This window comes from Lissotriton vulgaris, chromosome 11, assembly GCF_964263255.1.
Source record: "Lissotriton vulgaris chromosome 11, aLisVul1.2, whole genome shotgun sequence".
In the NCBI taxonomy this organism is placed as follows: Eukaryota; Metazoa; Chordata; class Amphibia; order Caudata; family Salamandridae; genus Lissotriton; species Lissotriton vulgaris.
In genome coordinates, this window is record NC_141699.1 from 872,610,580 (window position 1) to 872,636,390 (window position 25,811).

Sequence of the window (25,811 nt, forward strand, 5' to 3'; positions counted from 1 at the left end):
AGTTATGGCTATGCCACTAGCAGAGGTACAATTTCTTTCAGTAATGGGCTGCACACAGACCAGTCTCTGTAACGTGATATTCGAATAAGAAGTCCAAGAAAAGACTTCTTAATACCACGTGAGCAGCACTTCAGAACTGTTTGGATAAAGCTTAGCCGATGCCCGGAAGCCGAATAGTGATTTTTGCGTCTCTGGCACTCAGTAGCAGTGCGTTTAGACGAGGGCAACATTTGGCATGTTATGACTTGAACTCTCCATTATAGAGAGAATGTAATACTAGGTAATGTATTGTCACATGCAACAAGGGTTGTTAATCCCTGCCCCCTTTCTCTGTAGTCCCTGGCACCTGTTTAGAGGTGGTCAGGAAGGAGGCCTCTCTCCTTCCAGCACAGCAAGCAATAACACAGAACAGCACCAAAACCAACACAAACATCTCCCGGTAGCTCAGCTCATGTGCCCTAGTAGATGTGAGGCTGTGAGATGAGTAAGAGGTTTAGGGGCAGAGTGAGGAGCTGGCAGCCTACACCGGGGTGGAGCAACAGCACCAAGACGTCTACAGCAACGGGGGTGGGTCTCCTCAGCTCTGAAGTGCGAGGCCGGCACGTGGGAGCCATGCACCGGCAGCCAATGCTTGTGAAACAAGAAATCAAGCATTGGCAAAGGTAAAATAAAACCAAGCTAATGCCAACTAACACGAAGGGTAGGACAGGGAATGGGATGGTAAAATTGGGGGCAGGAGGTAAGATATCCTGCACTTGTTAGTGTTGTGAGACAGAGAAAAGGGTCAGCGCAGGAGGATATTTACAGCTGGGACTAATTAAAGTCCCAGATAACCTAGCTATCTGTAGTTGAGAAATGTAAATGCTGCATTTTAAAACATTAGGCATTTGTTATTAACCCACAAGATAGCATGTTTTTTGAAGGAGCTCACAATTAGAACTGCTAGACTTACCGACAACGCTGCTGAATGTTGATCTGTCCTGCTCTTTACCAGTCTAACCTCTCTCCCTGAAAGCTGTGTTTCTCAAGAGTACAGGGCCCCCACCTCCATCCTCTTTCCGGGCCTGGCGCGCTCTGACTGAAGAGAAACAATGTAAGTTGAAACATTGTTTCTCTTCAGTCAGCGGGAGGGGCTCAGAGCAGGCTGCAGACAGCCTGCACCTGCTTTAGAGGGAGAGAGGCTTGCTTTAGCGCAAGCCTCTCTCACAGCTCTTACCAAAGAGCTGAGGGGCCCCCTTCATTTGATAAAGAGAGTGGGGTCCCCCCGCACCGCGGGGGCTGCGGGGCGTTTGTTACGCCCCTGTTCCTAGCATGTATGTGGGTTGAACACCCCACACGGGATGTCAGACCACTGCTTGCTGGAGTTTCTGCGTGTAGTGACTTCAACGTCTTGTGTCAGCGTGAATGCTTCTCCTCCTAGCTATCTATTGTTCGGTATGTTTCTTTTATACCAAGAGGATATCCTTGGGGTTCCTTACAAGAGCCTAAATCAATACCTGAAATTATGCAACGTAGTTCTTTCGCCCTAGGATGAGGATTACCGTGACTTTTACGCAAAGTATGTTCATGCTGTGATGTAAGTTAAGGGTGGGTAGAAAACTCTGCTCCGCCGGAAGAGTTGGTGAATTTTTTCTACTCAGCACTCCGCTTGGAGTGTGAAGTTTTGTTGTGAAACTCCACCAGTCACCCACGGAGCGGAGTTTCCCAGTGTGACCCCTTACAGTTTCAGTTTTTGGAATTTGTTTATTCCAGGAAATCACATGCTACTCAGCTGAGCTTCCCAATGAAAGGGCAGTAGGCAAACTTTAGAAAATAAACCCCCCAATTGATTATCACCTTTTGGCGCCCTTGACTCCACAAGCTTCCCATGCATCCCACACGCTCTCCCTCCATGCCATGTTAGCTTTCCCATTTGATAGGTCAAGTCCTGTGCTGGTGAAGAAACGTGGTCCGACTCCGATCATGTGAACACGGGGTTGTGGGATGGTCATGAATGGGGTAGAAAAGCCCAGGATGATTTCCCCACTCGTATCTGTCCCGTTAAGGACGGTAATTAGACACCCCATGGATCTGCTCTAGCACAGGACGCAGATTCACAGCACAGAATGTACTGGAATAATAATTTTTTTTGCCATCAGGACTAATTGTAAATTTAACTGTAATTGCAATTTGCACAGTGCTTCATAGGCCTGAAAAGACGCTGAGGTGCTTAACAGATGGTGAGCACGTTACATCTATGGGCAGTGCTTGGCTGACAAGGTGTTGTAGATAGTGCAGTGAGGTCTATGTGAGAAGGTGCGTTTTCACACACGTGCAGGTCCAAATGTTCAATATCGCAGGGAGCAGTAGTGTAGCAGTGTGTCACTTCACTCACCTACACTGATTATGAGCACAGTGACATAACTTGACATGGCACGATTCATATGCCACAAGAGGAGGCGTCCTGATGTCCTAGTCGTGCACTCTACTTGAGACAGAGGCAATCAGGCACATAGGAAAGGCAGCTGAAGAGGCCCGAGCTACAGGCAGGGCTGGGACGTGTGTCTCGCGGGTTTGCGGGTGAGGTGAGTTGCCAGTGCCACCAGGGTTTGGGGTGGGGGGGCGGGGGGCACGTTGTTACAGCTGCTGTTTGGGGGCACAGCTGGAGTGGAAAGTGTGTGCTGCACTTTTGTCAGGATTTGTTTGTGTAGTTGATACATAATATATCTGGCTTGCAGTTGCAATGCAATCTCAGCCGTCTGAGAAGGGGGCTTGAAAAATAAATAAATAAGTTGCCTTCGGAGGGGGTTGAGTCGAATTTGAAAGGTGATCTATATATAGTACAATGGTCATGTTTCTCGTATTGTTTTGTTTTCTGCGAGTAGAATGCATGCGCAATAGTGTTTTACACAGGCCGTTTTTGTGCATGACTAATTTCATGCATGTTAGTGACGTAAATATTACAGATGCCAAAGATTTTAAAGTATGAGTGTGCATGTGTGCTTGAAGTTGAATAGCTGTTCAGTAAGTCAGACTAACCACGGGCTCACACCTGTGCCAGAAACGGTGATCCATTAGCAATTGCAAAATGGCATAATATATATTGGAGTTTGCAGCTCCATCTAGTGGCATCTTTCAATCAATCAATAAATCAAACATTTGTTAAGCGTGCTACTCACCTGTGACGGTCTCAAGGCGCTAGGGGGGGGGGGTAGAGCAGCTACTGATCGAACACCCAGGTCTTGAGAATTTTCCTGAAGGTCAGCAGGTCCTGGGTTTGTCGCAGTTGTGTGGGGAGGGTGTTCCATGTTTTGGCGGTAAGGTGGGAGAATGATCTGCCGCCGGTGGTTGTTCGGCGGATGCGTGGGACGGTAGCGAGAGCGAGGTCCACGGAGCAAAGCTGGCGGTTCAGGGTGTAGAAGGTGAGTCGTTCATTGAGGTATGCTGGTCTGGAGTTGTGGCGTGCTTTGTGAGTGTGGGTTAGGAGATTGAAGGTGATTCTCATAATACATATGTCAACTGAAATTAATTTTAGTGCTTCAATGTGAATAGAACACTTCAACTCTGTCTTGAGAAATACATTTTCAGTGACCGAGCAATATTCTGCCCAGTCACATAATGTTCGGCATGTGCAGGGGGCTTTTCTAAGAATCCTCATGCATAATAAATAAGACCAGTTTCTAAGAAACTAATCAACATTGATTCAGCACAATGGTAAAAGGTCAGTGCTAGAACGGTTATGCAGAGCAAGGTAGGACAAATGTAGGTAATAGGTTGTGTAGCTACCTAGGTCTAGATGAGGGTACATTGGGGTTCATAACAGGTCCAGTCCTTCACACAGGCAGCAGGAAAGCAGGCAGCAGGGCAGAGGGGCAACAGTGTAGCAGGCCATCTTGCAGAGCAGCACAATACTTCTTCAGAGTCTTCCACACTCCAGAGGTGTACTGAAGAGTTCGATCTGAGGGTCCATTATTTATACCTGGTGTCCACTTTGAAGTAGGATACGATTTTAAAGGATTCCACCCCTGAATTGTCTGGAATTTCCTACCGCCATGCCCTGGCCTACGTCTGTCTGAGGTAATAAAAGACTAGTGCCAAACACTTTGCAAGTGTGTGCAGGCAGAGCCTTTGTGATGTGCAAGTTTGGAAGGTCACAGCTCCTCCCCCTCCTCAAGTTAGAGATGGTGCACCCTGCCAACACCTATCTACCCCTAGTCTCACTGTCTGGGAACAATACACAAAGACCAGCTCTCAGCTCAACCCAGCCATTGGACCCAGGATGCAGGCTGCAGGCACCAAATAGTTAGGACAAGAAAATGCAGACTTTCTGATAGTGGCATTTTCAGAATTGTGACTTAAAATCCGACTTTACAATTAAAGAGGGTTTTAAATTACACAATTCCTTAGACACCAAATTTGATCTTCCTTCCTACTCCCAATTGAAAGTAATCACTTGTTAAATGTATTAAGTTAACCCAACGTTAACCTAGTGGAGAGGTAGGCTTTACAGTAGTGAAAAACAAAGTTAAACGTTTTCCACCACCAGGGCAAGTAAGACCTAAAAGTACAAGTCAAACTTCTTACATACACTGCCCCCTGCCCTCTGGGACATTTAGGGCCTACCCTAGGGGTGACTTAAATGTATTAAAATGGGAGGTATGGGCCTGGAAAGAGGCTTATTTTGCCCAGTCGAAACAGCAGCTTTAAAACTCCACACACAGACTGCGACACACTAGCAGCATTTAATTTACAGGCCCTGGGTAATGGAGTACCACTGGCAAAGAGCACCACTTTGCCAGGGACATACAATCAATCAATCAATCAATCAGGTGTTTATTGAGCTCGACTACTCACCCGTAAGGGTCACAAGGTGCTAGGTGGTGCATGTTCCAGTCCATCAAGGAGCGGGCCTGTCGAAGAACCAGGTTTTGAGGTTTCTTGCGATGATGGGGGAGCGATGTTGTCTGTCTGAGGTGGAGCAGAAGGGCGTTCCAGGCTCTGGCCGTGAGGAAGGTGAAGGAGCAGCCACCCGATCTGGTCTTTCTGGTGCAGGGGCCACGGCGTAGGAGAGCTAGGCTGATCGTAGGGTCCCTTGGGGTGCGTGGAATTTCAGTTGGATGTTCAGGTATGCTGGTCTGGTGTCGTGGAGGGCCGTGTGTGCGTGGGTGAGTATCTTGAAGGGGATTCTAGCCTCAACGGGGAGCCAGTGGAGTGTGCAGAGGTGCTGGGAGATGTGGCAGTGTTTTGGCAGGTTGAGGACCAGTCTTGCAGCAGCGTTTTGGAAGTTCTATAACTTGTGAGTGAGGTTTTTGTTTATTCCGGCATAAAGTGCATTGCTCTAGTCAAGTCTGCTGGTGACCAGGGCATGAGTGACGGTCTTTCTGTGTTCGAGGGGGGTCCATTTGAAGGTTTTACGTAGGAGGCGGAGGGTGTGGAAGCAGGAAGATGAGACGGAGTTGATCTGGCGGTCCATTTTGAGCTCGGAGTCCAGGATGATTCCCAGGTTGCTTGCGTGGTCCTGGGGTTTGGCGGGTTTCTAAGGGCGGGGGGCCACCAGGTGTCGCTCTAGGCATCGGGGTTTGGGTCCATGATGAGTACGTCTGTTTTGTTGGTGCTTAGTTGTAGGCAGCTGTTTTTCATCCATTTGGCGACGGCTTCCATGCCTTCTTGAAAGTTGTGTCTGGCAGTGTTGGATTCGTTGGATAGGGTTGGGTGTCGTCTGCGTATGACACAATGTTGAGTATTTAGGTTCTGATGATGGAGGCGAGTGGAGCCAAGTAGACTTTGAAGAGCCCTGGGGTACTCCACAGGTGATAGGTGTAGGGTCCGAGAGGAAAGGGGGGAGTTTGACCCGCTGCGTTCTGCCGGATCAGAAGGAGCGGATCCAGTAGAGGGCCTTGTCCTGGATTCCTGCTGTGGAGTCTGCGTATAATGGTGCAGTGAGAGACTGTGTCGAACGCCACTGAGAGGTCGAGGAGGATGAGGGCTTCTGTTTCTACTTTGTCCAGTAGGGTGCGGATGTCATCTGTTGCGGCGAGGAGGATGGATTCCGTACTGTGGTTTTTTCTGAAGCCGGATTGGGGGGAGTCAAGGATGTTGTGCTCTTCGATGAATGTGGCAAGTTGGCTGTTGATGGCTTTCTCAATGACTTTCGCGGGGAATACGAGCAGGGAGATGGATCTGTGGTTTTTGAGGTCGGTAGGGTCTGCCGAGGGCTTCTTTAGGAGGGGGTTGACCTCGGCGTGTTTCCAGTCATCGGAGAACGAGGTGGTCGCCAGGGAGTGTTTGATGGTGTGGCGGAGCATGGGTGCAATGGTGTCAGCGATTCTGTTGAAGATGTGGTGGGGACAGTGGTCCGTGGGGCCCCCTGAGTGGATTGATTTCATAGTCTTCAGTGGTGAGAGCTGTGCAGTTGTCAATCGCTGGTTTCGGGTGTCGGGGTGGTTTGTGAGGGTTCAGCGTGTGATTGTCTACGTCGAAGTTGTTGTAGATGCTCTTGGTTTTGTGGTGGAAAAAGGTGCTGAGTCTGTTGCAGAGGTCTTGTGAGGGAGGGAAGTCCATAAACTCGTTGGTGGGTTGGGCGAACTCCTTGTTGATGTTGAAGATTCCTTTGCTGTTGTACGTGTGTGTGGAGATTCTGTCTTCAATCGCTTTTTTCCTCATTTCTCTGATGAGTTGATGGTGGGCGTTGGTGGCGGCTCTGAACTTGTTTGGGGCTTCTGTGAATTTGGTGTTCCTCCTGGCCTTTTCGAGGCGACAGCAAGTGCATCTGGACTCTCGAAGTTCGGTGGTAAACCATCTGGCTTTCTTGGCACGGGCATTGTTGTTTTTCTTGAGGGGGGCTATGATGTTAGTGCTGTCCGAGATCCATCTATGCAGGATTCGGGCTGCGGTGTTGGGGTCATCGTTTACGTGATGGTTGGGGTGGAATTGTTGAGTGAGGAGGTGAGCTGGTCGTCTGTGATTTTGGTCCAGTTTCTTCGTGGGAGCAGGTGCTAGTGTCTGTGGATGATGGGTGTTCTGAGGGTTAAGTGGACTCAACGATGGTCAGGCCATGGGAGTTCGGTGGTGTGGCTGAAGGTGATGGAGTTTCCTGTAGTGAAGAGGGGGTTGAGGGTGTGTCCTGCTGAGTGTGTAGGCTCGGTCACAATCTGGCGGAGTCCAATGTTGTGGAGGTTTTTCCAGGAGGGATGTGGTGTTGGGGTCCAGTTGGTTGTCGAGGTGAAAGTTGAGGTCTCCCAGAAGGGTGTACTTGGTGGATGAGATGGATGAGATAGCCTGCGGGGAGATGATGTTCATGATGGAGTTGGCAAAAGGTCCGTGGGGTACAGGGGGTCGGTAGATGAGGGTTCCTTGGAGTGTGGCGGTAGGGCTGGCCAGTATCTTGAAGTAAAGTTGTTCCATCAGGTCTGTGGGCTCCTAGGGGAGGTTTCTCAGGTGGAGGGTGGATTTGTGGATGATGGCAATTCCTCCTCCCGGGTGGGTGGGGCGGTCCTTCCTGGAGATCTTGTATCCTTGGGGGATGGCGATGGCGATGTCCGGTCCAGAGGTGGTGTTGGTCATAGTAAATTAACAATCCTAATTGGGCATAAGCCAATGTTCTCATGTTTAAAGGAGAGCACAAGCACTGGTTACTAGTGGCAAAGTGCACAGAGTCTTAAAGACAGCAAAAACGAAGTCAGAAAAAACAGGAGGCTGGAAGGCAAGAAGTTGGGGGGAAACAATGCCACAGTTGCGAAGTCCAACAACCACCATTACCACCACTGGTACAACTATTAGTCCTAACTTCACCACTACCGTTACCGCCATCATTACTACCATCACCACCACCACCGGCCCAGCAGACCATAATACAGGCCCACAAACTGCTAAGAAACCAGCGTACACACTGTTCTGTCAGACCAGCACATCGGGCACTACCTGATTGACCTGTAAGCTAGTCTGACACTGAATGCACTTGAATTGTTGTGTAAATATTATATTGAAGCTTAAATATCAAGTTGTTTCAAAAACATAAAGGACTTTAATAACATTATTTTAATTGTATCTTAAATATATTTCATCTTATGGCCTGGACTGTTTAATGATTAATCTAGTACATTGATATGTTTGCAATAAAGTCCTTGTACAGACGCTGTATAACAAAGCTACTTGCGAAGATGAGTTGTACTAAATTTATGCTTGTAATCGTTTTAGTTAACCTTCTCAGTTCGCTTATCAGAGTGTCACCATCCCTCCACATCACTAACAGAGTCTTACCAATGCAACCTTTCTCATCACTTGCTATAGGCTCACTATCACTACCATCCATATTCTCACATCATTCACTACATTCTTTCCATCACTACCAATCAAACTCTACCATCACTTGCCAGTCTCACCATTCACTCTCTCATAAATCACCACCGTATCACCAGGATTTTCCCTTAAACTCTCATCGAGTCACCAGACAACCATTTCTTACATATCGAAATATCACATACTCACCTGTTTCAACATCTCTGTCTTTTGCACTCTGAAATTACACCTGCAGCAGACTCACAGTTGTAGTTTCTGTGCTCAGCAGCATACTGACACTTCAGTTATAATGGTGACACAGTAAAGTTGTAGTGAGCGTGGTTGCTGGGATTTCACCTCTTTTACACAAACACTGCAGTGCTGATGTGAAATCAGTTGCAATGAACTGCACCCCGCTGACTCAGTGAAACTGAGGCCTTCATTTATGGGATTTTGGCTTAGGGCAGCGCAGCAAGGCATATCGCTGCGCTGTCCTACACCTAAGTGAAAGGTCAGGAATGCACCGTATTTATGCGCCATTTCGCATCCTAGCACCAACGTACGCACCCTTGCTCCATGGTGCAACAGTGCCTGTGTTGTTGACAAGGTTGTTTTTGTGCAGGAAGGGACAATTTCGTGCACAAAAACAATCCTAAGAGGCATTTTCCATTTTCTATTGTGCTGCAGAATGCAGCACACCTAGAAAGAGGAAAAAAATTAGAATTAAACCTGCCAGCACAAGCAGAAAGGACAAGAATGCACAGCATTGCTTAAATATGGTGCATTCCAGCCCCTTCACTTTGACGTACAGCGGCACAGCAAGGTGCATTGCTACACTTTGTAAGAAGGTGGAATGTGACTGCATGGTTACCCCCACTTTTTTCCTGGTGTTTTGCTGGTTTTCGACTTAGTTTCACTGGGATCATGCTAATCAGGACCCAAGTCTATCTGCGTTCTCCCTAAATTGGTTGCTCACGTACTTTAGGTACACTCCAGATTGGATTCTGGGTTACCCTTATAAGTTCCTAGTATATGGTATACTGTATTCCCATGGCATAGGTACCAGAGATGGCTCCCTGGGGCTGCAGTATGTATTATGCCACCCCCGAGAGGCCGCTCAAATTGACACCACAGGTCTGTTACTGCAACCTGTGTAAGGTGGTGCATGCACCCCTCACTTAGATATAGGTTCACTATATCTACCTAATCACTGAACATATAAACCTATCAGTCACCCCTATGGCAGGCCTTATCAATCCTGAAGGCAGGGTGCTGGGTTTTATGTGAGAGGGTGCCCCTGCATGAGCAGAGCCCCTCTGCAGCCTTCAGAATCTATTCTCCGGGGTTGTTCTGTGATGCAGACAACCATATACTCCTAAGTGCATCTTAAACTTGCGGTAAATACTAACTTTAAAACGGCAGCAGAGAAACCTCTTGTGTCAAACACCTTGGAATCATACCTCCACACCAGTAACTGGTGTGGGAGGTATGATTCCACCTTCCTAGAGGGAAAAATATGACAACACTGGTACACCCGGTACCAGCTTTCTCGACCCTGGCATCACAAGATGGATGCTGCCAGCCACAGCCACGAGCCTGCCCTCAAGCTGCTGGATGAAACTCCGGCAGGGGAAGTCTGGACAATAGGTTTCCTGTCACAGGGAGGTGTAACCACCTCCCAGACGGGCTTTAGTGTATTGGGGCTGGGTGGGTGCACTCTGAAAGTGCTTTGATATCTGCACTGGGGGCCCATTTGGTGTCTCTGTGCATAGTTCAGCTCAAACTGGCTGCAGGAGCCATTTGCTCCTTTCCTAGTGCAAAACTGGACAAAGGACATGGGTGTAGCTACCCCTCTGTCCTGACCCTTCCATAGGTGGGTTCCCAGAGTTTGTCCCACCCCTTCCTTGGGTTTAAAGTAGGAACCGCTGGCTACATGAATTTGGATTTACCTGGATGAAACTCTGCCACAGAAACCAAGTACTTCGATTATCTACACTGCGTTGGATGACTGAAGAATCTCCCTTGGAGTAAAGGAGTTACTCCCCTGCTAAGCAGGCACCAAAGACGTATCTAACCGGTTTGCATCTCCGAAGCTCCTGAGGACTCCGAAGACTTTTGCAATACAGGAGGTGAGTTACCAAGCGTCCTCTGGGTTGACTAGTGTGCTCAGCAAACCTGAGATCCGTATCGGATCCGTATCTGTATCGGATTGCACAGTCTCCTTGTGGAGACTGTGCAATCCGAACTCCTGGGAACCATGTCCATTTGCAGAACCATCGGCTTTCTGGCAACCCCTGATGCTGTGCTTTGGGCAACCTGTAGTCCAGACCCCGAGCAGTGAGTCCACCAAAGATTAACAGCCTACACTCCACAAGCTTTCCGTGGGCTAGTATTTAGTGATTCATTTCAAGGTCCCTATTCGTTCCCTAGTCCGTTGGCCTGTGGGTCCCTGTGGAGGCAACTTTAACTTTCAGTGGGATTTCCTAGTTGCTCCAGATGTGCCCTGACACTCCATTACTTGGGGAGTCCCCAGGACCTTGCTGGTCCTCATCGAAGCATCTTTTCTCTGACCGCATGGGTTGCAGTTGCCAAAGCTTGTTGGGGTTCAATCCGGACACTGATCCCCCCCGGCACTCGACATCCTTCATGGGACAGCTCGCCTGCAGACTTTGGTCATCCACGTTGTCTCCTGGTCCCCATGGCTGCAGACTCAAGCTTCACCTCTTCTCACCTGAAGCACCCAACATCGTTGGGCATTCGTCTACCGAACCCCTGGTCACTGGCAAGTGACCCAGACTCTGTCCCCTCTGCTTTCAGGTTCTTATCAGCTTCGATCCAGGCTTGGATCACACCGGACACTTTTCCTCTTCACAGCAGCAGCACTTTGCAGCATCACGCCATTGAAAGCAACGAAGATTCCCGACACCGTTTGACACCTATGCACCCTGCGTCCCTGGGTGAGGTAACACGAGTACTCTGGTGCTCACATGGGCGCTGGCCTTAAAACCTTCTAAGTTTGAAAGGGTTTTCTCAAAGTCCTCTCTAAGTGCCCATAAACTTTAAATTTCCAACCGCTTCTTTCCCATTGAGTCGTGCAGAGCTCGCAGCTCTGTTCTGACACTGCACGCGTCCCCTGTGTCACTACCTTGGGTGTTTCCTTGGGGTCCCAGCGATTCTACGTGCTCTAGGCACTGTGACTAGTCAAGTTGTGGTTGTTATACCACTTTCTTAGTATATATTTTGGTCTCCCCCTGGGGTCTACTGTGTATTGTGATATTTACTGTTGTTCTAGTGATTTAATATTGTGTGCTTTGTTCTCTAATCACATAAAGAGGTTAGTAGAGAGTTTTAGTAATAAATACATATATTTGATATATTCCTTGTGTGGTTCTCCTTTCATTTGGTCAGTCAGGAGGTTATAGACTGGTAAAACAAGCTGCTTTACATTTTTCAAGACTTAGCCTGAAGGCTGCTTTCCACAGCTACCGCTAGGATATCTTTCTTTAAAGGTTGTCTTTAACCTAATCATCAATAAGGTTTGTTTGGACTGGTCCAAGGTGCCCACTTTAACCAGTGGTCAGCATATACCAGGCCAACATCTCACACACTGCCCTAAAATCCTATAAATAAGCCCCTTGATGTTATCTGCACCACTCTAACACATTGAAGTTGCCTTGTTATTGCGAGTGTACTAGTAATGGTGTGCACCATGCTAATACAGTGAGATGCTAATCTTGGACTCACCCTAACTTGGTGCTCATGCATTGAGTGCATGTTTTGGTGCGGACTGTGACTGCAGATACTGCTGTGCTTATTACCCATCAGTTACTATTGGTTCCATAAGGCTTCTTTTGATAGGTGGGCAACACTTTTGTGAAGTTCTGCCTGGCACACCGGCATGCCTGGAGTCCTTCGTATTGCGTTGGTCCATGCAGTTTTAATAAAGAATTGACTACATCTTCTGGAAGTAGGATCACCACATGCAGCTGTCACAATGGAGTGTATATGGTCTTTTTGTACCACAGGAGTGGCAAAGCAAGCCACAAGCCTACCTCGGAACCATAGTACATAATAACACATACCTGCAATGCATAATCCCCAGTAGCCAATAGACTTCGGTGCAATGTATGAACTGCTGAATGCAGTCACTGCACAACTCCAACTTCCGATAGCATCATAGCACCTGGGTGTAGAAACTCAAAGCTCCTGTCTCACTGTAACTGTTAGACCTCAAGGGACTTTCATGGACACCACAGACCTGCAGTATACAGTCTTCATTTTGAGTTTCATTCGCTGCCATCTGATCATTGTTGCTTCTACCACCAAAGACTTGATTTTGACCCATGACTATAACATCAACACTTGCAGGAAGCTGGATGAGGTGGCTTCAGTGGGTGTACTGTGTCATCCCCAACATTACAGTTGCAGCTTCAACCACTCATGCACTCAGCGATTCATCTAGCCATCCAAAAATCCATCAATCCATTCACTTTTCCATTCATATGCTGAAACACTCTGTTATGATGTTCTCTTTCCTCCATCCTCGCGTCTGCACGAGAATCTGTGTTGTCATTCATGGAACTTCATATGTTCCAGATTCTCTGGTATTCTGAGGAAGGTGGTTGCCGAGGCAGGAGAGTCAGAGCTCTTCCAGCAACTTAACTTTACAATAAATCTATATTTAAATAAATTAATGGATTTCCTTGTCATTTGAACATTTTGGCGACGATCCTGTTGTGACTGGCTCGGACTTCTACAATCAAAATCCTTTTCGACACAGCGCTCATCATTCGTCACTGAAATTTTATTGGAGAAGATTAACACCCTGTTCCTGGCATTCCTAATTTGTTGGCAACTTTATTTATGGTCGTTTTTTATTTGCGTTGCTAGGCAACTTGTTTTTCGTCCTTTGTTATTCACGCGCATTCCGTAAGCCGCGCGGCACGCATTCAAATTGCGCGCGCAGGTATTAAGTCGCGTTGTTAAGGACTCTACCGGTGCCAAGCGCTTTTACAATTACCGTCAGGTTGCGCGTGCTTGTTTCAGCCGCGTTCCCAAGGACTTAGTGAATCTTCGTGTACTTCGGTGACGTTATTACATTCCTCACGCATAAAGCAGCCATTTTGTGTTTCAACCTACACTTTGCCAACCACGTTTTGCCAACCACGTACCTCACTAAGCAGTTATACTTTCTACTATTATTAAGAAGGTTTTCGACGAACTTGTGCTATTTGTTCTGCCTCAAATCTCGTCAGTTATCTTTCATTATTCAACATTATAAAACATTTTTATATATTTTATTATTAATACAGCTCTGTTTATTTAACCACTCCTGCCTCAGCTTCATTCCACGTTATTTATTTTATTTGTATTTCTTTCATTTACGGCAGCAACTGCGAATCAATTAATGGACTTCCTTGTCACGTACTTGAACACACTCACATATTCACTGCACCTTCTTCTTCCTTAGTTCCTCTCTGACGCCAGCCTGATCAACCAACTTTGCTCCCAAATATTTCCCTTGCCACCCCTTGTTCATTCATTCATTCACTAACTTGTTTATTTCGCCAGCCATCCATTGACTCACTGTATTATCATTCAACTTGATAACTCACTCATTCATATATCCAAGCAGTCATTCGCATATCATCCACACGGGTAATCACTGAAGAAGCATTGTACCGTACATGTTCTGGAAAAGTATGTGAACATGGAAACTTCCTACGAGGAGCACCTCGTTTACTTCATTTGTTGAAGGCAAACGGCAGATTAGTGCCATACTCCAAAATTAACAGCAAAATTAACAGCACTTTAAAATGCTTTCTATCAGCTAAGGCAGTCCTCTCTAAAAGGGGGTCAATAAATACTGACACATTTCTTCTTATTTGGGTCTCTCACATTTGTCATTAGCATGATAACATACTTTGTGGCTGTATTTATGTTTGCTGGGATTTTTCACACACATTTCCCTCCATATTTCTATCTTTAGCACTGCAGATATACTGATATTCTCTGTCTGTCAGTCTCCTTTTCTCACATTCTCTCTTGTTGCAGGGCCTGGCAAAGCATAAACCTGTACTCTTCTTCATCACTCACGGGGAATCTTCAAGTGGCGTTGCACAACCTCTTGATGGTCTAGGCGACATCTGTCATCGGTAAGTATCATCAAAGCTTAACTTCTATTCTTTTGTCAACAAGCATAAACAACGCAAGTAGATCTCGGACCTAAAGGGCAAACTATTGCCTTTGCAAATATTTTTGGGGGATCACGTGTATGCATGCATCATGACCCACGTGGAGGCATGACTGACAGCCTTGGAATAGGCTTTTAATTAAAAAAAGCCCGTTCCAAGATGGCTGCCAATGAGCATGCACGCGCCTCCATCATTAGTGTGTTTATATAAATACGTCATGACACGCGCTGATATTTTTTATTTAATGTTATACGATAGTGGGAGGCCAAGTTGCAATGGTAAATTAAAATGAAAAAGTCAAAGTTAGTTAACATGACGTGCAACAAAGGGAGCGAGCAACCCAGGAATTTTTTGCAGCTTTAAGCCCATAGTAAAAATAAAAAATATAAAAATATAAAAATGTGGAGCTAGACTAAGAGTGGGAAGAGGGGGAGGCAGCATCATGGAGCAGGGGACCAGGGGAGCAGGGGAGGGAAGACAAGTAAGTCCACGGGGTTGAGGAAAAAGATGTAAAAACTAAGAATATGAACAAAGGAGTGAGAAGCAATGGGGAATGGAGGAAGAAGGTGGTAAGAGAAACCGGAGAGAGAGCTGGGAAATACTGAACGCTTCTATAGCACTAAATGTAAAATACAAAATACTTCCTTTAAGTATGCAGGAGGCATAGAAATCATCCAGTCAGAACATCCAAGATCGAAAGGTTCCTGGGCAGATAAACCCAACCTAGAAAAGGGAGGCTAGCCAGTGAACAGATAACTGAGATAGAGAACACAGACATCCACTCCTGAGCATGTAGCTGAAGCAAAGCCCACTCTAAGTATGTATTATGTGTTGGAAACAATAAGTCTGCCAAGCTGTCTGTAGCTGAGACTTAAAAATGTTCATGGTGCCCAAAGTATGAGGAGAGAGTGAGAGTGCACTCCCTTAGGCAAGACAAGTTTTGATAACAACGGAAAATGGGCAACCGCTGCGAAGCAACAGAGAAATATTGTCGTCTCATTGATCAGCCTTTCCAGTAAGGTATATAACTTTTTATTTGTGTGCCTTCAAAGATGCACACTGAAAATTACATTGATTCTAGCAGGACCAGCTGGGTTTTTTTTTCCTTCACTGGACAATTCCCCTGTGGGCTGAAGCCCCTGGAGGCCGGATTTGAAAGCCCAGGGCCATTCCTAATGCCTATGTCACTGTCCACAGCTCCCTGAGGGTAATTGCAGCAAACACAGGAAGGCTTCAAGAGAGAGAGAAGAGAGAGAATGGATAAAAAGAAAGAGATAGATTCCATGAGGAGAAAGGAGCTAAGCTAGTTTGAGCATTTTTGCCAGGTGTATGTTTTAGGGTCCCCAGTCCGGTCATGCTTCTAAGCCCTAGTCAGTTAGTTAGGAGTCAATCAAGTGACCAGGGGTTGCTTGAAGAGAATAGCGATTCAGGTGTTTCCTGTTGGTGATGAGGATGTCAAGAACTCCTGTTAATGGGACTTTTTCCGTTCGGGGGTCGGAAAACCTACTCAGTGTTCTCTGATCTTTAACCAGTAGAGGAGAGTCTGAGTCTATTAGTGGAGCAGATAGTTCAGTTTGTTGTGTGCCTGTAACTGTGCTGCACAATATATCCCAAGGGTCTCAGTGGCGCTTATCCTTAGAGCAAGGACCCTGTGATGGATTCTGTTTCTAGGTGGTACAAAGCCAGTGTGACTGGGTTCCTTCTCTTACGGCTGGCGACAAGCAGGCAATCAGTGTTTTAAATTGTTTGTTAGCAGTCAAGGTTGTATTTAAGAAAACTAACACCCAAGGCATCAAGGGAGTCCAGCTTTGCATTCACAAGAGTTCCCCATATTGACTATCAAAAGCTCAGCTGAAAAAGGTTCATGTTGATACTAGACTGGCATAGTGTGAAACGAATGTGATACTGTTTATGTGGACTTAGTATTTGTTAATACTGAAGTATATAACTTTTGATGGTGCCAATCTGAATATCCACAACCCTTAACAATATAGATGGGCTATTGAGTTTGACAAATAGGCAGTACAATTAGCTAAAAACACACCCCATGCCGGATGGAGATCAAAAGGGGGCTGAGGGCGATGATCACCTTAGACTTCGCCTCAATGCCTTGGAAAGGAGTGGAAGAAGATTGTACTGTTATGTGTGAGCAGGTGGGATATATACGCAAGCAAGTGGAGCTTCTGCAAGCGTAGTACTTGACATTAAGATGTGTAGAATGTGTGCAAGGTACATACCATCGGGCCCATCTTGCTTGGAATTTAGGGACAAGGATGAAATCAGGAGCCCAAACAGTATGAACAGGGCTTGGTTGAAGTGGTTGAAGTGTCACTGCACTCTAACTTTAGAGACTGAGGCCCATATTTATCAGGGTTTTGCATCACCCTTGTGCCACGCAAGGGCGATGTAAAACCTAAGTTAGCTTTATCAAGCCACTCAAGGCCACATTGAATGGCCTTGCATAGCCTGTATGGCTTGATTAATCTAGAGTGCTGCAAGGGATTGCAAATTGCTGCCTTGCATTACTCTGCTGAAATAAGCAAACAGGATCTCTGGGGGGGGGGTTATTTTGATTAGAGTTGTGATAAACCTTAGACCATGAATTCCAAAGTTTTTAAGCTTTATTTCGCTTATTTTTGATATTTCAACAGACATTCTTGAATCAATAGAGCATGTCTTTTCAAAGAAACACCACATTAGTAAATTGCACAATTCAAAAACGTTTGAAATAGAACTATATACAACATTTACATAGGTCAAAAAACAATTTGGAGAAAAAATAATAAAATGTAACGTTTTTGCAAACAAATAATAACAACAAATCAATAATCACAAGACAAACATCAACAACTCATGTGTGCCAGCCTGAAATTAAACCAGTCCTACATTCATATTAACACCAGACGGACAGTTACTCATTTTGCATTACTCTGCGTCAGGGAGGTTTTCGATAGCTGGAGCATGGGCGTTCCCATGCATCCAGCCATGGATTTTCGCGCAATCCTTGATTTAACAGTACTGTTAGATCTGGAAATGCATCAAAATGCTACATCTCTCCAGGTATGGCGTGATTAGGAAAAATATCTTTATTTCTCCTTGCTTTTCCCTCTTTCTATCTGTGCTGCATTCTGCAGGTGCTCCTTCCTCCACAAAACCAATCCTGCCAAGAACTCGGGCCCCCTTGCAACATGAAGAAGGGCTGCCTGCATTGGAGCTAGGCTATAAAAAGTGTGTCTGCGCTAGGAAAGGTCAGAAATGCGGATATAATGTTGAATATGGCACATTACTGCCCTTTCATGCAGCGCAGCAAAGTGGCTTGCTGCATTGTGCTGCATGAAAGATTAATAAATCTGCTGATGACAGAGCATCTTTCTATTTAGAACGGCCATGTACACCTGTGCAGAGAAAGGCTGGGATGGGGGGCTGGAAACTTTAGTTGTCTATCCTGAAGACAATGGAGCATAAAAGAGGACTATGGTCTGCCTTGTATTTGGGGAATTTGCATAACTTTGACCCAGAGTTTCAGTCCAGCTGTCAAGTGAGAGTCAAACAAAACAGGTGATGGACCGAATGTGGATCAATGTCACACATTCACCCCAGTCAAAAGATCTGGGCCCAAATCCATCATTTTTTTGCACTCCACACCACCCTGGGTTAGACAATGGCGATATGCAAATCAGCTCTGACCCTGTGCCCCATGGGAACAGTCCAGTCCGAACTACAAAAGCCATGTCCTTCCCAGAACGGAATCAAGCATCCGAGGACCGGACCGGTTTCGAGGTAACACCTCTCATCAGCCCGGCTAGCTTGACTCCAGTGGTGTGGAGTGCCTGGGACCCACGTCTGAGCATTCCCAGCGCAAGTGAGAGTCAAGCAGTGCTTTCTTGCTAGCCATTGTTGCTTTTGGTGGTTACTTGTAGTCCCAGAAGGAGTAGGGGCCACCAACAGCATTCCTATACCGCTGCGCTACGTAACGCCTGACATCTCCTGCGGCACAGGATGCTCTGCTTTCCTACTGGCCATTGTTGCTGTTGGTGCTGGTGGGGCCTCTTAGTCCCAGAATCTCGAAGGCCCAAAAGGAGGAGGGGCTTCCTGAAGCAATCCCGCACCACTGTGCTATATAGTGCCTTACAATTTCCCGCAGCTCTGGCTACACCAGGGTGAAAGATCTAGTAAATTAATTAAGATATCATAGGCCAATCCCAGATCTTAGTCTGTGCACATACCACAAGCTTTTAAAGCAAATTACCTTCTATACTGTGACCCAATGGAGCTCGGAGAGGAGAGTGCAAGGCACTTTTCAGGAGTCTATAGAGCATCCTGGCCGCCGGTTTCTGAACCACTTGCAACCCTCTGATGGATACTTTATCTGCCCCCAGGTAAAGCATGTTGCCTAATCCATTTTGACATAATGCTGGCCTTAATAACCGTCCTTAGAGCTGGGAGTGGGAAAAGCCTGAGGATTTTCTGCAGCCATTTCAGAACGGTATAACAGGTGGCTGCCACCTTCATCACCTGGGGCTTCCTGGACAGCATGTTCATGACGGGATCCAGAAGAGGGTCCAGGGTTTCCAGCCACTGTTGGGTATCCCAAAGGGACATATTCTTTCCCAGTGCCAATACCACTCTTAACTCTGTTAAGTTTAAGTGAATAGTTGTTCATCTATGCCACAACCAATCCCAAACAGGAATTCAAGGCCCCGGAGTTGTGGCTCTGAGCAGAATATATGGAAAAGATGATTTGTTTGTCATCTGCATATGAAAATAAGGTAAGGCCACAACTTTTCACAAAGTCAGTCACTGGGCGCACAAAGATGTTAAATAATGCCTGACTTTAGGCTAATCCTTGGGGAACTAGGGCATGCTGCTCGCAGGAGGCACTGGCTGAGTTCATCTGGAAAGAACTTTAAGATGGTTGTCATCTGGGAGAGGGCTGTCCCATGGAGACCTAAATCGACCACCCTCTCTAAGAGAGTCATGAGACACAGTGTTGAAGGCTTAAGTAGGATCAGCGCAGCTGTCTCACCCACATCCAAGAGCCATCTAAGATGTTCTGTGACTCCTAGAAGGGCAGATTCGGTATTGCGTCCCATCCTAAACCCGGATTGAGAGTAGTGTAGGAAATCCTGGGGCTCAGTCAACACTCGAAAGATGTCTATTAACATATTTCTTTATGAATTTGGTCAAGATGGGAAGCATAGAAACTGGTCTCTAATTAGACCTATTGCCGGAGTCCAGATTAGTTTTCTTCACGAGGGGCAGGACAATAGCATGTTTCCATGCCTATAGACTATGCCCCTCCATTGAGGAAGAGTTAAGGAGTCCCACCAGAAGCTGCAGAATGTCCAGGTCCAGAGTACTAGGCTTGGCAGGGGGAAGAGGATCTCCAGGAGAGACAGACCCTATTCATATCAACAATGACAGAAACATTGATCCTATATCCTATTGGTGCGATGGATCGAAAGGGACAAGGCTGACGATGTTTCTTCTTTTTAGTTCACTTCTGCTGGACTGATTTGCCGGGACCGTGATGGGTAGGCGGGAGAGCCAGGCGTTGGGTCTGTTTTCACTTGGGGTCGGGGGTGGGGTGGCCGCAGATACACAGTTTGCTTGTTCTTGGACACACTAGTTTGGCCCTCCTCCCATGTCACAGGTACATCTTTTTCCTCCTTTTCTTTTCTTCTTTATTTCGGGTACTCTTTTTTGGGCGACAGACACACTGCTAGGGGGGGGTAGGCCGTAGCCTCTGCATGCGTGTTGGGTGGGGGGCAGGGGGGGGGGGGGATTTTCTTTTTGTCAGTTTCAGTATCTATGGGCCTTAATTTTTCCTTTTTTCTTCGATTCCTTTCCTTTACCTTTTTCTCTGGGTCAATGGACTGCGTCGAGTTGGGATGGGTGGCGTCTGGCACGTAACATGCTCTGTGGCTATCTCTCCTTTTATGAGGTCCTGACGGATTGATTGAACTCTGATCCTTTCTAACGTTTACTATTTTATTACGCTTCATGAAAATTGTAAAATTAAACCTTCAATTCTCCTTCTTCTCGGTAGTGCACGTATTTCCAGCGTAACTTAACTTGTTTGCATTTTACTTTAGGGCACTACCGAATTGCCGTATTGCCTGCTACTGTGCTTTCAAATGATGTCGAGGCCGGCCGGAAGGTTGTAGGCCTGTATTTGTTTGCTGCTACTGTACAATAAAGGTTTTCAAAAAAAAAAAAAAAAAAAAACAATGACAGAAACAGAGGCAGATCCTAAGTGTCCCAGGATATGTGGGAGAACGTCTATGGAAGAATCATAGGCAAATTAGAAGTAAAACTGAAACCAATATCTGATCGGTTAACTGCAACAGAGGCCAAACCAAGCAATTTAAAACAGCCTATGCTACCTACTGTGGCCCCTGTGGTTGTTCCATGTATTACGGATCCTAGTTTGCTTGTGTCTGCTGCCAGAAAGGGAAGAGTTGTTTTGTGTCCAGGAAGTATCTCCTCTGATGTGGGCAGCACACAGCATCCTTCATCAATTAGAAATGTGCAACGAGGAGGTGTACAGGCACAGGCATGCCAGAGGGCAAGAAGAATGCAGAATGTGAGAGCAAAGGTGTCAGGTTACGCTCCACAGGATCGAGTTGCAGCAGAAAAAAGGTCCACCTCCTGATATTACCAGCACAACTATAATTATACTGGGTGTTCGAGGGATCAGGCGAGGGAAAGGATGGGGAAGGAACAGCAGGGGACTTGAACCTGTAACAACAAAGGACACAGATATAAACAGAGTTTAAAGAACATCTGCTCTCATTAGGTCTCGCTAAAGTAATATATAAACCTGGTATGGGATATAGCAGTCTACATATCCTTAGGAGATTTCCCAACATCATTAGATAAACAGTAGATCTGAAACAGAAAACTAATAGTCATTAACACATGTTGCTTCACATATGCCATCCAACACATTTGCTAGGTCACACTCCTCATACGTACCCCAGGTTCTAGCACAACAGCAGAAAAAAGCAGGATCAAATCAAATGAAGATAAATTCCCCAAATAGTTTATCATCCAGTAATGAAGTGCGATAAAAGAGTTTCCTCCAAATTATATTCTGTGTCAGTTCAAGCTCATACACAGTAATATGCGGTATACTTCACCGCGATATTCCGCTATGTGAATCCAAACGCAAAATACTATCAAAGCACACAAAGTTCCCTCAAGTACCGCAATATGCGTGTGCTTAATCTGCCTTGGTTCAGTATATCCAAATCCGAAAACAAGAGGCTACCAAGCATACACGGAAGTACGCAGTTAACTCACCCCTGTACTCCGGTATGCTTCCGCAGAGTTAAAAAACATTCACACCAGGTAAAACCTCCAAACACCATACACGGTAATATGCGGCAGCCGCTCGCAGTATTCCGCTATGGCTACGTAAACAGCCGTCTATGTAAGATATGTGAACAACCTCCCCAGTACGGCCGTAACCTATCACTCAATCTGCTCACGAACAGTGCACAAACTCGTAGAAGTCCAGAAACAAAACAAGTTTAGATGGGAAGCCGGAACCACGACCTCCACCACCAGCCGTCTCTCCCTCAGTCGAAAAAGAACCGGAATCAGAACAAAATTACACATGTTGGCCTGCACGCGTACGGCGTCTTTATCCCCTCTCATTAGAGCATCATGGGAGTTGTAGTTTTCAGGGACTCGCGAATGCAGGCACCGCTACACACGATCCCTGATAGTAGGTCCCCCTCTCCTAGCGCCTCCTAGTGCCAGGCTTCATAGGAACCCGTCTGTGAAAAGTGCTAACAGCCTTCGGAGCATGCACATTATGGCAGGGTTCCCAAGAGTCATCCTCTGCCGCATATCCTCTCCATGACACCAAATACCACAGCACACCCCTCCTCATCTTGGAATCCTTAACACACCCAACCTCGTATTCCAATCCCCCATCACACATCACAGGCGGAGGAGCATGCCTACGCGCTCCCAAAGCAGGTTTCAGCAGATTGCAGTGAAAAACAGGGTGTATGCGTAAGGAATGGTTAAATACAATAGTGGTTCTGTTGGGTAAGACAAATCACTTTGACAATGCTAATGAATGCAAATTAAAGTTTAGAAACTCTCTGAGACACATATGCAATGAGAAAGTAAATGCTCAAGCAATCTACTGATAAAGTTCATATAGCCAAGTGATGATTTCATGTCATTTTATATCAGAATTCATTCATGTTACATCTGAATTGATTCATTTAATGATGACATTTGATTCAATTTTCAAAACTTTATTCGACAGCAAGTCATAAAAGCAATTTTTGCATTCTACACTACACAGTAAATACTACAACAATGTTAAAATCATTATCTTTTAAGAAGCTCATTAAACATGGTGCTGTCATTTTATAGATTTAAATACATAAGATCAAAACGAATCAACGGTATCAATTATTTCATCAGACAGTATCTAGCTGTTGTAAAGTGTGGGGGCATATAGTCCACGACCAACCTAGGAATTTTGCGACAGCAATCGCCAAGTAAGGTGAACAGTCCGATTCCAGTATTCTTAACGCCTTTGTACACCTGCGCGTTCCTAGATTTAAGCACGCTGGTTTTATCCATTTACGTCGTGGATTAACATAAAGGGGGCATACAAACAGTATGTGGGCAATATTCTCTAACAAATCTTTACAAAAGGGACATTTATCATCCTGGATTACTGACCATTTGCGGGTAAACGCCTTTATAGGAAGCGTCCCGATTCTAAATTGGAAGTACAGTTTTCGATCAAATGGCTTTTCAATAATGTCCCAGTAAAGCTCACAAAATGGTACGGATTTAATATCCAAATCACGTCCAGTTAGGTTTGTATTAAAACCTGTGCTTTGAGTGGAAGACCATACCATTTCCCAATACATGTTCTTTAGTGTAGCCTTTGCTGGAAAGCTTTCAACATTGGAAGAATTCCATAGATGGTCTAATTCCATCTTACTAAGCAACCCTCTTATTTCTTTTAACCACGAGATCGAATGAAAGCGATCTGCCCTGATGATGTCCTTTAGGGCAGTTGCATAATGCACAAGTTCAGGAGTGGTCATAATGCGTCTCCAGTATAATAAGGGACGTAGCCGTGCCAAGTCCTTAATGTTTTTCCTGCCTAGATCATATGCCAGTGCTACGGTAGGAGTACTTTGGGGAACCCCAATCAGACGGCGAAAAAAACTGTTTTCCGCCAATGTTAGCTGTTTCAAGTTGGAGAAACCCCAAAGTTCCGAACCGTATAGGGAGGCACTGATCACTTTCATGTTGTAAATTTCTAGGGCAGGGGTGATGGGCTTGGTCAATGAGACTTTATGTTTATGGGCCACTACACCTGCCAGCTGGTGGAATTTTAAGACAGCCATGTCAATGTGATTTTTCCAGCTCAAGTTACTTTGGAGGTTTATTCCCAAGTACGTGAAGGCCTCAACCTGTTCTAAGGGGATACCATTGAAATTTATTGAGCCCCTGAAGGTGTTCCGCTGGTTCAAGCACATGAACTTGGTTTTGGATGTATTTATCTCAAGTCCACGTGCTATGCAGAAATCACCGAAGGCGTTGACTGCCTTCTGGAACCCACTCGGTGTACGGGAAACTATGAGCGTGTCGTCCGCAAACATGAGAACAGGCACACGTGCCCCTGCTAGAATCGGGGCATCAGTGGGAGAGCGGCTTAGATGGTCTACGATGCCGTTGATGTAAATAGAAAACAGTGTCGGTGCCAAGACACACCCCTGCCGAACCCCACGTTCGACGGGGAATGTGTCAGTCACCTCACCCTGAGCCCCCCACCTGATTCTAGCGTAATTGTTCTCCTGTAAGCGGACCAGTAGCGTCAGTAATTCCAGGGCCATCCCAGCTTCGGCAAGCACCCCCCAGAGCTTAGAACGAGGAACTAAATCAAAAGCTGATTTTAGATCTACAAAAACAGCGTAGAGAGTTCCATTGGTTAGCATCACGTTCCTCCAGTAGAGAGCTATGAAAAAAAAGACCTGGTCAACTGAACTAGTGCAAGGACGAAACCCAGCTTGATAAGGGGATAAAATACCTTTTTCATCAATCCAGGTTTGTAGTTTGTTTTGTACTAAACGACCTATTATCTTTTGAGCAGAGTCTATAAGACTGATAGGTCTATAATTGCTGGGTAATGATTTGTTTCCCTTTTTAAAAACTGGGATTATTTCTGCACCCTTCCAAGAGGTCGGTATTGGTGCACCTCTGGCCACAGAATTAGCTAGCCACTCAAAGTACTGGCACCAGGATGGACGATCACTTAGGAACACATCGGCAGGTATGGCATCCATTCCTGGAGCACGGCCCCCTGTCACGCAATCCAGCGCTATGCTGACATCTTTTAAGGTGAATAACTGGCATTGATAGAAAACTGTTGGCGGTAAGGTACATTCTCCTTCAGTTAAAACACGGGCGTATTGTGGTCTAAAGAAATCAATCCATTGGTTTTTAGCTACGTTGTTTTGTGGGGGTTGTGCCACCCCTCCTCTATCCCATTTGACCAGGGCCAAGAATTGGCTCTGATTCCTTGCGTCACAGGCGGATTTTAATTTAATTTATAAAATCTTTATTTCGGCAAGATAGCCATAAAAGACACATATATGTACATACATAAAACAGAACGAATTTGATTCCAGTTTTCAATTCATAAAAATGAAACGTGCATAAGCGTTTTTACTAAGAAGGGTCACCAATCAACAATCTCCTTAAAAACGTTTTAACAGTAAAAAAAATTCATTTTAGCGTGATTCAATTTAGCAACAGAAGTGCACAACAGGTTTACCTCCTAGGAGAATCTGACACATTTACTCAAAGCATTTGACCCAATTTTTTCCGACTAAAGAAAACTGATGTTAAAAATCTGCTAATACTAAACACAATGAACTGGGCAGTATTCGTTTTAACAATCCTATATGCAGTATGACAACTTCTAGTTCCTAGGAGAGCACACATAGGTCTTAGCCATTTTTTCCGTGCTTTTATGTAAGCGTTGCATACAAAAAGCATGTGAATTTCATTCTCCAAACAGGAGGCAGAGCACATAGGACATTTTCTGTTATTATCAATTGTACATGCCATATTTTTCTTTGACCATCGTTCTAGATTGGAAGATAACATAAGATTCCCGTATCTGAATTTCAGATAGAGGGTCTTGGCCACAGGAGGCTCAACCTCATCCAGAAATGTTTCAAAACAAGGTTCATCTTTAAACAATAGGAATTCTTTAATTAGGGTCCCAGTTCTGCTCTTGTGTACAACCTTGTTATTCATATAGGACCAAAAGACTCTCTTCACCATGGTTTTTGCAAATGGTGGCAGGTT

At 45.7% G+C, this 25,811-nt stretch overlaps 1 protein-coding gene across 1 annotated transcript in view; it reads left to right on the plus strand.

The window, feature by feature from the left end:
• The window catches only part of AGXT (alanine--glyoxylate aminotransferase), a 465,350-nt gene that overhangs the window by 238,894 nt on the left and 200,645 nt on the right, over positions 1–25,811 (plus strand). The window contains exon 4 of the mRNA XM_086944021.1: positions 14,311–14,411. Coding sequence (XP_086800147.1) covers positions 14,311–14,411 — 101 coding nt within the window. The remainder of the gene's footprint in view (positions 1–14,310; positions 14,412–25,811) is intronic.